At 34.2% G+C, this 14,782-nt stretch overlaps 1 protein-coding gene across 4 annotated transcripts in view; it reads left to right on the forward strand.

The window, feature by feature from the left end:
- The window catches only part of Prkn (parkin RBR E3 ubiquitin protein ligase), a 1,262,552-nt gene that overhangs the window by 594,644 nt on the left and 653,126 nt on the right, over positions 1-14,782 (forward strand). For all 4 annotated transcript variants that reach the window (XM_063233336.1, XM_063233335.1, XM_063233337.1 and 1 more), the window contains one exon: positions 9,490-9,573. In XM_063233336.1, coding sequence (XP_063089406.1) covers positions 9,490-9,573 — 84 coding nt within the window. The remainder of the gene's footprint in view (positions 1-9,489; positions 9,574-14,782) is intronic.

The raw sequence follows: 14,782 nt of genomic DNA on the forward strand, positions 1-14,782 counted from the left end.
ACAAAGAAATTGTTATCAGCTTAGCATCTTCATTCCTTTAAAATCAGTACCTCAACTTCTAATACCTAAAAATATATATAACCTCTGAAAAGTAACTGTGCTATCAATAAATAGCAGTGTAGTTTAAGACATTTAAGAAATTGCAAAGAAGTAGTTAACTTTATGGATTTAATCTGAGGAATTATCTTGTGAGGGACCTGTATTCCTGGAATCAGTATCAGGTTGTATCTTATTTACTTTCCTTGTTGCTGAGATAAAACACTAACATCCTCATGTTAAAGGAGGAAAAGTTTATTTTATCTCACAGTTAGTAGAGGCTGAAGTCCATAGTCATTTAGTTCCAAGGCAGGGTGACAAAGCAGTCTGAAGACAGGAAATAGTAAGCATTTAAGTACCAGCATCGGCAGCAGCAAGCCTGCCTCTCTTTTTTATTCTCACTGAGTCCAAATGTTTTGGGTGGTGATACTCACAAGCTGGGCAGATCTTCAATTATCCACACACAGAACTATGCTAAACGAATAAGTGGACTAATTGCCAGCTCTGAAAAACCCCACCTATGAGTGCATAAGATTTGGAGGGATATCTAGGTACAAACTGTAAAAGGTTGGTAGCATTTGGTGCTCTTGTTCATGCTCAGAATTCTTCTTTACTTCTTGGTCTTCCTTTTCCTGTGTATTTTCTACTCATTGCATTAATCTTAGTTTAAGAAAATATACTGCCCCTAGAAACCTAGACACCCCCAGAAATCTAGGTAATTAGTCTCTCCTATTTCTCCTAAAACAATTTATGTGTTAATTATATTTAATCACATTTATTCTCTTTACTGTTAAAATATTATTCCATATTTTATCTCTAGAGTTTAGCAAAAATATCTGTCTTATATTAGATTCTAGTCACTATTAGTTTAAGGAGTTAATTGATAATTTAAAATCCCATCAAATGTATCTACTAAAGGAAATAGATGATGAAATATTGTAGCAGTTTCAAATACTGATGAAAATATGAAAAAGTATTAATACTGTTTTTTAAAAACTAGAACAATTAACTAATCAGAAACATTGATAAGTTTTCATAAACCATCTATTGATGTCTACATCCAAATGAAAATACAAACTGGATTTAAAGACTGTTAGAGAACCAGCAGAATTAGTACTATTTTGTTGTTTTGATTTCCATAAACTTTATGCACTGGGACACATTACTGTCCCATAATAGTTAAGATATTTTAAATGTTTTAATAGAGAATATATTATTCTCATATATAAATTAACATTAAAAGGAAATTATATGCTGTATTGCCAGGGAAAATGTGATGAGAAAGTAAGAGAAGCCCCAATTAGACAATACTAAACAATTTTCTAATGATAGAGATGATCAAAAATAAGGTACGGTAGATACAGAGTATCATTTCATTAAGTGCCATGCTCCAATTTAAAAACTATATTCGGGAATGGTTTTCTTCAAGCACTGACCTCTTCCAATGAATCTGAACACTGAATCTATTCAAGTATTAGAACAGTTTAGGCAGGACACCAACCCTATTCCAGAATCAGATTTTTAAAACCTTTCCTTGATCACATGAAAGAAGACTGGGTTGTTGGAAATAGGAGCAGACAGCCTTCTTGGCAGCCTGAGGAAGTCAGCTTTCCAAGCTGAAGATGCTCATGTGGTAAGAAACCAAATGAAGCCTCCAACCAGCAGGCAGCAACAAGATGAAGCCTTCAGAAATACAACTACATGGAAATTAATTCTGCCAACACACTATTTTGTTTACCCATTCATATTCTGAGTTTGCCCCTCCAGTTTAGGGCCATTATGAATAAAATTGTAATGAACATTTTTACTCAATTTTCTGTATGGGTGTATTTTAATTTATAGTGGTGAATAGGAATGGCTTATGTTAGCTCCATGTTTACGTTTTTTTTTAATGCCTACTAGTTATCTGAAGCAACTGTTCTGGTTTACATTTACACCAGCAGTGTATGGGTTACAGTTGCTTACATATTGCCAGTATTTGTTATAAGCATTTAAAATATTATCTCTTTGAATAAGTATGCTTAGATGATTTTAATAGCAAATTTTGTAGTTAATCCATGAAATCTATAAGAAAAATATTCTTCATTTTATCTTTATTCTCAAGGTTTAAGAGCTGTTCGATAAATATTTGATGTGTGAAGGATTTTGGTTCAAATGATTCTTTATTATTTTCCCTGGTTACTATTTAATGATTGCATTTGCTATAATTGCAGTGTTGTGCTTAGCTTTGTTGAAAGCACAAGATCTTTTACATGGAGGAAGATATGCTGAACAGTATCTACTACTTTAACAGTGGCATATGCAGCATGCTCTTGAAAGTGCCATAATACTTAGGAGCAGTTGGGTAACAGAGAAATTACAGAAAAGCAAGACTGAAAAACATCCAGTGAGCTAAGTCAGTCCACTGGAAAATGGCCTCTTATTGCTCGGCTATTGACTAAACTAAAAATAACCCTACCCAGGAAGTTATATTTTGAGAAATAAAAAATAACACAACAGCAGCCAAATTTTAGTCATTATATGCCAGGTTCTGTGCAGAGGTATTTAAGTATTTTGTGTCATTTAATCCTCATGACCACTGTGTAAAAAGGTATTTAACTCATTTTTTCTCGTGAGGAACACTAAGTGGATTACGTAAATGACACTAAAGAGCATATCATTAGTCGAAAAGGGCTGAATCAGATTTATATACTTTAAAGCTTCTTTTGATCATTCTATTGCAGACACAGATAAAAAGATAAAGAGAGGACTCAGGCTTCTGAATGTATGTCTTATAAAGACAGTTTTGCTATTGTTTTATTATGTTTATTATTGTTTTATGAAAGTAAGACCTTTAAAATTATTTTAGTCCTTTAAGTTGCAGTCCTTCAAGTTAGTCCCCTTAGTCCTTTAATTAAAGCTTTTACATAGCTTTAAGTGTTTAATTATCCAAGAAAACTTATAAACATGCATTGGGTAGGGTTTGACCCCTAGGCCTTAGTTTTCTCACTTCAACTATAACTGTTGTGTTAGCTTTCTGTTACTATAACAAATAACTGAGATAAATCAACTTTTAAAGCAAAAAGATTTATCTTAGCTGATGGTTTTGGACATTTTAGTTCATGACCAATTGACCATACATTCCTTTGGGTTTGTGGTGGTACACCATGGCAAGAGTACCATGCTCCGGAATAGGAAAAACATGTAAGAGGCAGAAGGTGGATTCCCACAACACCACCATAAGCATTGCTTTAATGATCTGAAGATATTCCACAAAGCCCACCTATTAAAGTTTCCACTGGCTCTAAATAGTATGAAGCTGAAGACTAAGCACCTTTAACACTTGGGTCTCTGGGGGTACATTTAAACTCCATACTACAGAAATTACTGAAGTATTTTATTTAAGTGTTTTGGTTGTAACCATTACTAGGGAAAATGGACAAAACTTCCAAAAAGCAGTCAACTGTCTGACTTTTTCCTTTAGGTATATTTTAGCAGTTCTCTAGATTCAAGAGATTACATAGCTTTTGATTCTTTTATTGACATGTTATAATCCATAACTCTTTCTAGCCGCATTTCTTTTGCAGGCTTTTAATCTTTAAATCTAAAGATCTTCCTTACTCCTGTATAAAAGCTATTAATTATAAATGATTTAGCCATACAGCTGTTGAAACATAGTAGCTAATGATCTGTCAATTGAAATTTTATATTTTCTAAAATTGAAGTTAAATCTACATTGAAATGGCATGTGTTCACTGAGATCTTTGTTTCTATTTTCAAAATAGGCAGAGCACTCATACTAAGGATGTAAGTACTATAGATGCAACATTACCCATACTACTCACATGCTTAGTATGAATAATGTAACATATTTTACTATGTTAAATGCACAAATTCAAAATAATTCTATTTAATTTTATTACTTGAATCATTGTGTTATAAGAGAACATTGCGTTTGAGATGAAGACAAAACATGAATTGTTTTCCCATAATTTCTCTGTAAACATACAGATCAGGTCACATACTAACTTATAGATAATGTATAGAAATTGTTGCATAATATTTTTAATTGCTATTTAGACACAAAAATTAGGATATCTACCTTATTATAGATAGTTTTAGGAATTGTTACGTAAATGTTTGAATTGCCATTTGGGCTTCTAAAGCTGAAATATGAGAATGAATTATCTGTGTTGTTCACAAAAAAGCTTATATACATCTAGACTTTGGAGCAAGAAATCTTACTGTGAACGCTAAACTGAATCTAACTCCTCCTGCCTTTGGTCATTAGTGTTCCTTTCCAGCATTTACCATGTCGGACTTTTCTTTCTCCATTGTATATGTTGTATTTCCTAAGAAACTTCTGTGTGCTAATGAAAACCACTATTATATCATTTGCTTCAGGGATAACTGCAGTGAAACGGATTCCCTTTAAACTCTGGGACTTTTATGAGCTTCTGGACTGTTCCTTGTGAATCAGCACCAGCCACAGCTTGAGACCCACAGCCCAACACAGTAGTCTGGCTGGAGATATCTTTGTTCCCTTAGAAGAAATGGCTATGATTCCTGGACAGAAGTTGCTCCTGATGGAGTCATTAGTGGTTTTTAGAATGAAGAGAGGAAAATCACAAGATCATTAACTAGAATTTGACCCTAAAGAATGTGGCAACCTTGAAGATATAGAGACTAACTAAAGATATATTAAATTAGATGGTAAAATCAAGGGTCAAGTGTTATGATGATCTGTGTAATGTTGCTAGAAATGGTCCTCAGATTGGACTCTTAATATTTTTTAATTGTCAAAAATGAGACAAATCTGATGTAACTATTACCTACACCAAAATAGAAAATAAAACAAACAAATATGCAAGATGTACTATTCAAATCTTCATAAAAGTATTGAAGCAGGATTGTATCAATATATTATGGCTGTATTCATTTCTATTTAATTTCTTAGCTTAAGGTAAAAAACTGAGGCTGATAAGTGTAACTAAAGTTCTAAATCTCATTGCTTTACCACTCTTTTATTTTAAGATATTTGCAATTTTGCCAAGTGAATATATGCCCATTTAAGAAAAATTAGATATCTAGATGGTTTTGTAATAGAAATACCTGCTTATCGTGTAAGAGTGTTAATCCCCTCCTTGCACCACTGAGCTAAATCCCTGGCTCTGTCTGTCTGTCTGTCTCTCTCTCTCTTTCTGCAGTTCCTCCTTCTCTCTATTTCTTTCAGTTTCTTTTTTTTTACTAACAGAGAGAGTGAACCCAGGGCTTTTGCATGCTAGGCTCCAATTTGTAATCCTCCAACCTCAGTCTCCTTTATTGCTGGGTCTATAGGCCTGCGTTACCAGCCCTGGCTGTCTTCCCAGTGTAAGTACTTGTATTTTACTTTTACACTGCCTAAGCAGAGTAGCATACCTTTGGTTCTACAACCATCATTAAGACTGTGAGATAAAGAAAGAAATTAGAACTTCTTATCCTTTGTAACTGATGCTGTCTTAATGAGCCCTGATTCTCCTCTGAGGCTGGTAGAACATAGCCTTGCTGACTAATTCTATGACATTGTGTTGTTGTGTCATTGGCTTCCAAGACTGATGCACAGCTCTAGACTTGGAGAGCTACCAGAAAAACTAACAGGACTGGGTATGTAATCATGCACATGTCAGAGGTATTGTACAGTCATGTTTACATACGTACACAAACATATGACCAGAGAAAGCCAAGGGATTCTCTATAAGGATCTCACTGGAGGCACTTATTACTCCCATCACAAGCAGCAACCACAAGTGAAAAGTGTCTTCTAGGCACACTCACTAGGAAATCATAGCCCAGGGTTTCAGTTGGGGCTTTTTGTATAGGCATCTCTGCTCAGTGCTCATTAAAACTCTGATTCCCAGTGAGGAAGGCATCAGACACAAATCATCTAATTTGTCCAAATAGCTTAAGGCTCCACAAACCACTATGGCTCCCTATAGGAGCCATTGAAGCTGGGCATTGATCACATGTGTGAGGCTAAAGCAAGACCAGCTCTGAAAAAACAGATTCCCCCACCCCCAAAAAAGCCATGTAAACAAGCTGTTCCATCTCCAAGAAGACAAGGAGCCCAGGCTAGCCAGGCAAACGAGTTGCTAGGCATTGGAGTTGAAATTGATGTTCTTCTTCGGTCTGTACGAAGTATATAAATAAATGTGCTACAGTGGTGGAACTGTTATTTTCTCCCATCAGGAGCATAAGGGCTCCACGTGACTCCAGCTTTTGTCTCATCTTTATATTCTTACCCTCTCACTGTCCTCCCCCCACCCTCACAGGATCATCTAGAGCTGTAGCTGGTTGCTAGAAGGAAGTGGTGGGGATACTTGTAAAATCCAACTTTCCAAATACCAGTCAGAGGCCAACCTTGAAAACAGTCCTCTCTAACAATAGCAACTTCAGGTTTGCTGTACCAGTGGATTTTGGGCTAATGATCTGTCAATTCAGATTCAGGGTCTCTTTGAGGCTGGGGTTGAATTATTTCTATGGAGTGGCTTAGTTTCTTTCAAGTGGAACCCAGCCTTCACATTTTCTCTGTTTTTGCATGCTCTTCTGTAGTGTATATATATGTATATTTGTGTATAATGTATTATGTGAGGGTATATGTAAGTACACATTGATATGTGTTGCATGTGTGCTGTTGAATTAGGTATGGTTCATGCATGCAGACCTAAAGAAACAAACATGGTTCCTTGAAAGCATTCCCCAGAATTTTCACTAGTTTCTGGTGCTAAATGGCTAGGCTCTTCTCAGATGATTCCTGAAGCAGAAATGGTCCTTGTGCTAACTCTTGATGTCTGAGTTAGCTCCTGCATCATGAACCGTTGCCTCTGTCTGAATGTGTCATAATCATAATGTCATAGTCACTGTTCCTCTTTCTGCTTCATGCCAATCACTGCCCTCAAACCACATCTGCTGGATGCTCTACCCAACTTCTCTCCTCTGTCCTTCTATCAGAGCTACAAAGTCACCTATCCTTTGCTGTAGCCTATTGCACATTTCCCGAAAAGTGTGGAAATTTCAATCACTGATTTCTTCCATTGTCATTGATACTATAGGTTTACATAATGGCAATTTTGTTGCATAATTGAGAATTTGATAAAAAAATTTATATTGAGGTTTATATTCTTTTTTTATTTGTTTTTCCATCTTGAGATAGGGTTTCCCTAAAGCACTAAGCTGTCCAGGATGGACTTAAACTTAAAATCCTCATACTTCAACCTCTAAGAGTGTGATGATTACAAGTGTGTGCACTCTAAGTCTGGCTAACATTGTTTGTTTTTAAGGATAAGTCTAAAAGGTTCATTAGGAGAAACAAGAGGTTTCTTTGTCACCAGATAGGAACAAGGTAACGAGGGAAGTTTATACATACTCCACATTGCCGCATGGAGGGTTCTGAATGTAATTTCCATATGTATTTTCATTTACGAACCATCAACTAAAATTGTAATAAATTTAAGAAAACCATTAGTTAAATGATTTTTAAACACTTATCAGTAGTGATACTACTACCCTGAAAGACACAAATTGTATCTTATTTATACACTTACATACTATAGTTGAACTTCTACTTTAACTGAAGTTTGTATTCCTTTCACCAAATAAAGTATATTATTAGTGTATAAGAACTATCAATTATAGTTACTATGTAGTATTTGATTTAGTTGTGGATATTTGTTTGCTCATCCAGAGTGTTTCCAAAAACAGCTTCCCAAAACAGCTGTAAATAAAATACCTAATGCTCTTAGCATTTTTAGCCAGTGTTATGGCTTGTGTCTAGATGTCTCCCCAAAACTTCATTTTGTCATGGTAGAGCTTTTTCAGAGGTGGCTGCAATAAAATTGTGTAATACTGAGATTAAGGGTATGTGATTACTAAATCAGTCCACTGATTGGTTTGGCACCCACCTAAACCCAGTAGTCTAGATAGAATATAAAAGAGGTAGAAACAAGCTGATAAAGTCACTTAGATTGCTGATTTCTGTTCCCACTTGCCTGCTTGCTCTGGACTATTTGTCCTCTGTGATGTACCTCTGCCCTACCACCCTGCCTTGGAGTCAGCCAAGTATGGGATGAAATCTCTATGCACTACGCGAAATAAACCTTTCCTCCTGTAACTCTGCGAGTCAGATATTTTGTCTCAGTAATGAGAAAAGTAACTGTAAGACAGTCAGTATAGATTTCTTGAGATTTAGAAAAAACGTTATAAACAAGTTAAATCTTGTAACCTGAACCACTATTTCTAAAATAAAGATATGCAATTAACAAGACTCACACTAGTAAATATCACATTGTTTCTCTAGTATAAAAAATAGTAAGAACTGACATAATAATGGGATCCAAAAAGTGTGATAGATATTGTAAAAGTGAAAGGGAAGGAAAGTGCTCTAAAGGATATAAAAGTATGTACAGTGTGTAAGATAGATGAGCATATTACTAAATGACCATATTAGATCATTGAACATAAGCGATTGCACTGTCAGTGTTTGAGTGCCTACCCACTTTTTATGCTTTGATTTTCTAACTTTAACAACTATTGTTAAGATGATATCAACTAGCAATTTTATAATGTTAATTTTTAATTCTGCACTGTACTTTTTTCTATTTTGTTTTTTATTTTCTCTTCTTTAAATAAAATTTAAAAAATAAAATAAGGACACGCAATATATTAACTAGTGTTAATTTCCTACTTTTTGAAATTCTATATCATATTTTTTGAAATTCTATATCATATATCTATATTTTTATCTTTTTATCTTTAATTAAGAAAATTAATTAATTTAAAAAAAGAATTCTTATATATATTGTTGGCTTGCTTTCCAAAAGTAATGCATTAACTGACAATATTATACTTTTAAGTATTCTTTTTTGATTTAATTAAAAACTCTTGCTCTTTATATTTTTGTTTCTCTGATTATCAGAAGAGGTGGTCAAGCACATTCTATGTGCCAGGTCCCTCCCTAGGTGTTAAGATGCTATGCGAATAGAACAGATCGAGTCTGCCGTTGCAAAGGTGTATTCATAGGGAGTAAAAACAGCTACTGCTTTGTCACTTTGCCACATATTTAGTAGGAATAACTGTTGTGACACAAAGGCAGGTTGGCAGATCTGACGGATAGGCTTGGCTGAGCTCTGGGGATGGCCTTTTTGCTACAGTAAGGTATAAACATGGTTCTGGAGAAAGTATATGAATGGATAATGAATATGTTTGAAGTCAAATGCCAAATAAAATGTTATGTATTTGTGATGATGGTTTTGACCTAGCAGGTCCCCAGAGGCATCTATAGTCTTTGGGTTCCATGGACCACATCTTGAAATCACTGGTCTGCACATTTATTTAATTACCCTCTAATAATATAAATGGAAAGACCATAGAATATTTTTAAGAGGTACATTTGCATTGCAATTGGGATACCAAGGGCTTATTGTTGATTTTTTTTCAAAGGGTCCATCTTGCTGGGAAGATGTCTTGATTCCAAACCGGATGAGTGGTAAATGCCAATCTCCAGGCTGCCCTGGGACCACAGCAGTGAGTACCTTGTTAAAGAAATTCATTTTAAAAAAAGATAATGAAGACATCTTGATTGTTTACTAAAATATTAGAGCAGAGACAAAAATGAGAACTGGTCTGTCTTCTACCTACTAATATTCACTGGAGGTTAAATAATATCCAAATGTGATAATAATATTCACCAAAAGTTCTTCCGTATCATTGCCTTCTAAATCACTTTGTTAATAACTTGACAACTTTTGGAGTTGTGTAAAAAAAACCAGCCTCTTTTCATCCTTCCATTTGCACAAAACAATACAGATTTCTGTGACATCAAAAGGTTAGTGGATTTCCTCTGCCAGCAAGAATTCAACTCTGGAGAAGTGGATATCAACTTTGTGCCCTCCAATTTTGTTTTGAAACTATCTACCTGGAGACAGCAGCAGGTCACACAGAGGGTGTGCTCAGTCCCCCCAAACTGTCCACTCTTTTCATATGCCAACTGATAGGCCCAGATTGTGTTACATCTGATCAAGTTGAAGTTTCTCCCAAACCCTTCCCTTCTCAGATTTCAGTAACTTGCTAGACCAGACTGAGGAAAACTATTATTTGTCATTCACTAATTTATTATAAAGAATATCACAAAGGATTTGATGATAAAAGGCATTGTTGCCTAGGTCAACTTACTAAAAAGTAAAAGTGGAACTTCCATAATGTAAGCATGTCACTCTCTGACTACCCAGAAACTCTCCTCTCTGAACCCTGTCCCTTTGGATTTTTGTGGCAGTTTTGTTGCATAGGCGTGATTAATTATATCATTGGCCATGATTAATTATATCAACTTAAGCTTCAGTCTCTTCCTTCCTCAAAGGAAGAGGATGGGGATGGGGTTAAAAATCCCATTTTCTAATTCTGCTTGGTCTTTCTGGTGACCAGCCATTCCTTAAGTTACCTAGAGGCTACCAGCTACCACTTGAGCTATTAGTATTGAAAAGAAATTTATCACTTTGAATATGCCAAATATTTCAGGATCTATATTCCAGAAAGCAGAGACATGCACCAAATATATATCTCATAGTATTCTAGGTGACTATGTTAAAATGTGACAATTTATAGACTCCTTAACACATGATATTCATGGAAAATGAAGAAGAGTGTAAGAAAAGAAAAAAACAAGAGTCTAGAAAAAGAAAAATGACAAGTATATAACATTAATCTTTTTCATGATGCTATGATAGTTTATGTTTATATTTCATATCATTCAAAAACTTTTTTTGCTTTATCTCTTACCATGGAAAAATTGTTTCTCTTTGAAACCATATGCCCTATGTTTCACATAGAGTAGATGTTTCTTGCAAGAGAGTCTAAGTGCTCAAGTTATTCTTAAAATTATTTTATTATTGTGGTCATGCTTATCATTTTATATCATTATTCTTTTTACTTCAAAAACCTTTGGACCATCATATTCTGACTGTATATATTTCCTGAACTGTAAATACTGTTATGGTGCCAACACACATGTCAGTGTTAGTTCACAAACTGTCACAACCAGCTGGCAGTTCATATCTTTTCTAAGGAACAAAGTCTGTCAATAGGAACAGGTACAGTGTTTGAGCTAGAATCATTAGAGGAATTTTCTCTTGCCAATCTGCTGGATAATTGCAAGGATACCAACATAGCAGCAAGTAGCAGTCAAACAACCATTCTTTATCAAATTCAGATTTGAGACCATGAGCAAGTTCTTATTAATGCACATCCTGAAGGAAAAGTCTTGAAGGAAAAATAATGACTTGTATGTCACTCACAGATACCAAAGCATAGTAGACTCTGGCAAGTTTCAATCAGTGATGAAATTCAAGTGTATATACTGTAGCAGGCAGAATTCTTAAGTACAATTCAATATGTATTATGCAAATATATGTATACATTATAATGTACATAAAACAGATATAATTATATATAATTAAACATATACATGTGGTTTTATTTGCCCATGCATACATATAATGATTTATCCATCTATCATTTTGTACATATGACATCATCATGGGCTTAACTTTATCCTCAGGCTAATGTGAAGTCATTTGAAAAATCTACTTCAATAGTTGGATGTCTAACTGTCTTTCATATTCCTTGATAATTGGCAGGATGTATTCTTAGCAGAGTATCCAACTCTACATCTCTAAGGATTGATATCAAAATCATCCAGAAGACAAAAACATTTTCATGTGTGTAGTGAAAATTAATGTATACTTAGCTTAGTTATCAATTTTATATGAATTAAGTTGTATTGCCAGTCTATTTCCAACATAGTGACTTGATATCCATAAAGACTTCCACTATGCAACCTTGGAAAACACTGGATTAAGTCATAAAAAGCAAATTTTAAAGAACAACTGTATTGCAACATGGTAAGGAAATGTTTGCCAAAATGGTAGTGAAAATTGAATTTACAAAGGAAATACACACAGAGACACGCACATTGCATCAGTTTTTAGGACCTAACAAAGTTGGACTCAAAATATGTGCCTCATTGAGAAGAGAAGTGGTAGAAATTCTTACCTATTTTGTTCTAACTCTAGGTAAATGGAAAAATGTTACCTCAAAAAATGTGTAAGCACAAACTAAAGCTTAATTAGGTGCAATATTCATTCTTTCTATGTTGCATGTTAAGTCCTACATATAGAAAATTGTGAAGTCATGGTTTGGCATTATTGAATACCAGGCTGAAACTACTCTGAATCTTCCCAGAACATGTGTACTGAGTTCTCAAATGATAATTTTTTATAGAATATGAATTAACAATCAAAAGAAATTATATGGCATGTATAAAAATAAGTCACCATGAATGAGAACAAGTAGAAATCAAATCTGGAAAGAACACAGATACTGAAATTATCATGGGTCGGGGATTTAGCTCGGTGGCATAAGTGCCTGCCTGGTAAGCACGAGGTCATGAGTTCAATCTCTGGTACAAAAAAAAAAAAAAAAAAGGAAATTATCATAGAACTCATGTAAGTATGTATGCTTATAAAAATAAAGATTTATATCTAAAATTGTTTTTAAAAGACTATCAGAAATAGGCCTCAGTTACACATATGAGATATTCTAAAATTCAAAATTGTAACTGTCCTGAAACTTACTAAATAAACAACAAATAAGACTTAAGTGAAAAGAGAAACTAGGATTTAGATACAAATATGATCTGAAAAATTAGCAAATTGAATCCCTCCCTAAAAACAGTTTAAAATGTAAAGAAGTTAAAAATATGTGAGATAAATGTTCCAAATATTGTATTTCTTTAATACGAATAATGGAATGGAAGAAAAATGTATTTAAAGAGATATAAAGGACAAATTCACATAATTTTTGAGATTGGAGAATTTCAATAAGTTCCAAATAGCATAAATAAAATAAAGGATGCATCTAAACACATCACACTGGATTACTGATTGTGAAAATCATGTAGAAAGTTCAAATAGGAACTGGAATGACAAAACCTCATTACCTACATATGGATGACCAGACCACTGGTAGTTAATTAATTACCCTCAACATCAGGAGACAGAGAACATTGGAGAACAGTAACTTCAAAATTTTGAAAAGAAATGCACACCAATTTAAAATTCTATGTCAGAAAAAGATTTTTAAGAATAAAAGGCTAAAGCTGAGCATTTGCAATACATGTCCATAATTCCAGTACTTTTGGAAGCAAAGACAGGAGGATTATACATTCCCAGCCTGACACTCTCAGCAATTTAATAAGACACTGTTTCAAAATAAAAATACCGTACTTTTAAATAAAGTAAATTGGACATATATGTTTAGATATCACATGATTTCTCTGGTTTGAGAAACTGAAAGTGTAAATAAGGACCAAAATATACAATAGACATTGGGAAATAAAATCAAAATGGTCAAATGGGAAGGGAAGCTAATAAAGGGGAGCAGTAAAGGAAAAAAGCAGGGGAAAAAAAGGTGGCGAGAGGGAAAAAGGTAAATGAAGCTTTTGTAAATGAGAAGAGAAAGAGGGGCTAAAGAGAAGCTAAGGGAATCTAAAAAAAACCATAACATAAGATATGTTATGTACAGGTGCAAACTCCCTGTAATGAATGTGATCATTATGTATAACTAAAAAGTACTAATTAATTAATTAATTAATTTTTAAAAATTAAAAATAACAATAATAAGGACTGGGGTATAGCTCAGAGCAAAAGCTCTGGGCTCAATCCCAGTAGTATGAAAGAAAGAGAAAACAATAAAGGGCATAATTCATAATTTAAAAAACTCTTTTTCACAGTGAAAAACTGAAGGAATTTGCACCTCTATATACTTCACCTAACTTTTAAAAAAATTTCATATTTGAGAAAAAAAGCATAATTCAAGAAGAAAAGCATGAAATTTCAGAAAGAATGGTAAAAAAATATAGATAAATTTAAATAAAGAATAACAGTAAATATGATAATGTTTAACACATGGAGATATTTAATAAATATAAAATAAAGTAACTAGATATTATTGTATGTGGCAGGGAGCATATGGTTAAAGCATTCTAGACACTGACTAAAATGAAACTTGTTTTTGAAGTATAAATATTCCTAGCAGTTTTCCTTATAATATGCAAAACTAGCAAATATATATCCAGTAGTAGTATAATGCATAACTAATCTGTAGTATAGCCACACCTCAACAGGAAAAAGATAGAAACTATAGCTATACTCCCTATCACAGACAGGTTTCAAAATGCAAATGTTTGGTGAGAGAAGTCAAATAGGCAAAATGGACCCTGCATTATCTCCATCAGATGAAATTCTAGAGAATGCAAGCAAACCTGAGAGACAGAAATTTGATGGGTAGATCCCTAGGAACCAGAATGGTATGGAGGGCCACGGGAGGAATGAAGGAAGGGAGGATGGAGGACTGAGGAAGAAGGGACTGAGTCTTTTGGGGTGATAATTGTTTGCTGTGTTGGTTACAAAGCTTTGGCTCTGGGCTCACTTGTCTTCACTGCATTCAAGGGACCTTTTTTGGCTCAGACCTATGTGTATCAAAATGAAGAGGTAATTTTGAACACACCTTTCCCATTGATGCTGTACTTTAAGGCATTTTTTTCTCCGATGTGAGATTTCTCACACTGCTGACACAGGGAATTTTTCTCTTTTATAAATTTTGTGGTAGTCAATAAGGGCTGCTTCTCCTTGAAAGCATTTTTGAACCCTGTGACTGTTTCAGTTCAGAGTTGGGCATT

Source organism: Cavia porcellus, unplaced genomic scaffold (genome assembly GCF_034190915.1).
Source record: "Cavia porcellus strain 051 isolate PalLab524CR breed Dunkin Hartley unplaced genomic scaffold, mCavPor4.1 scaffold_22, whole genome shotgun sequence".
Taxonomy (NCBI): Eukaryota; Metazoa; Chordata; class Mammalia; order Rodentia; family Caviidae; genus Cavia; species Cavia porcellus.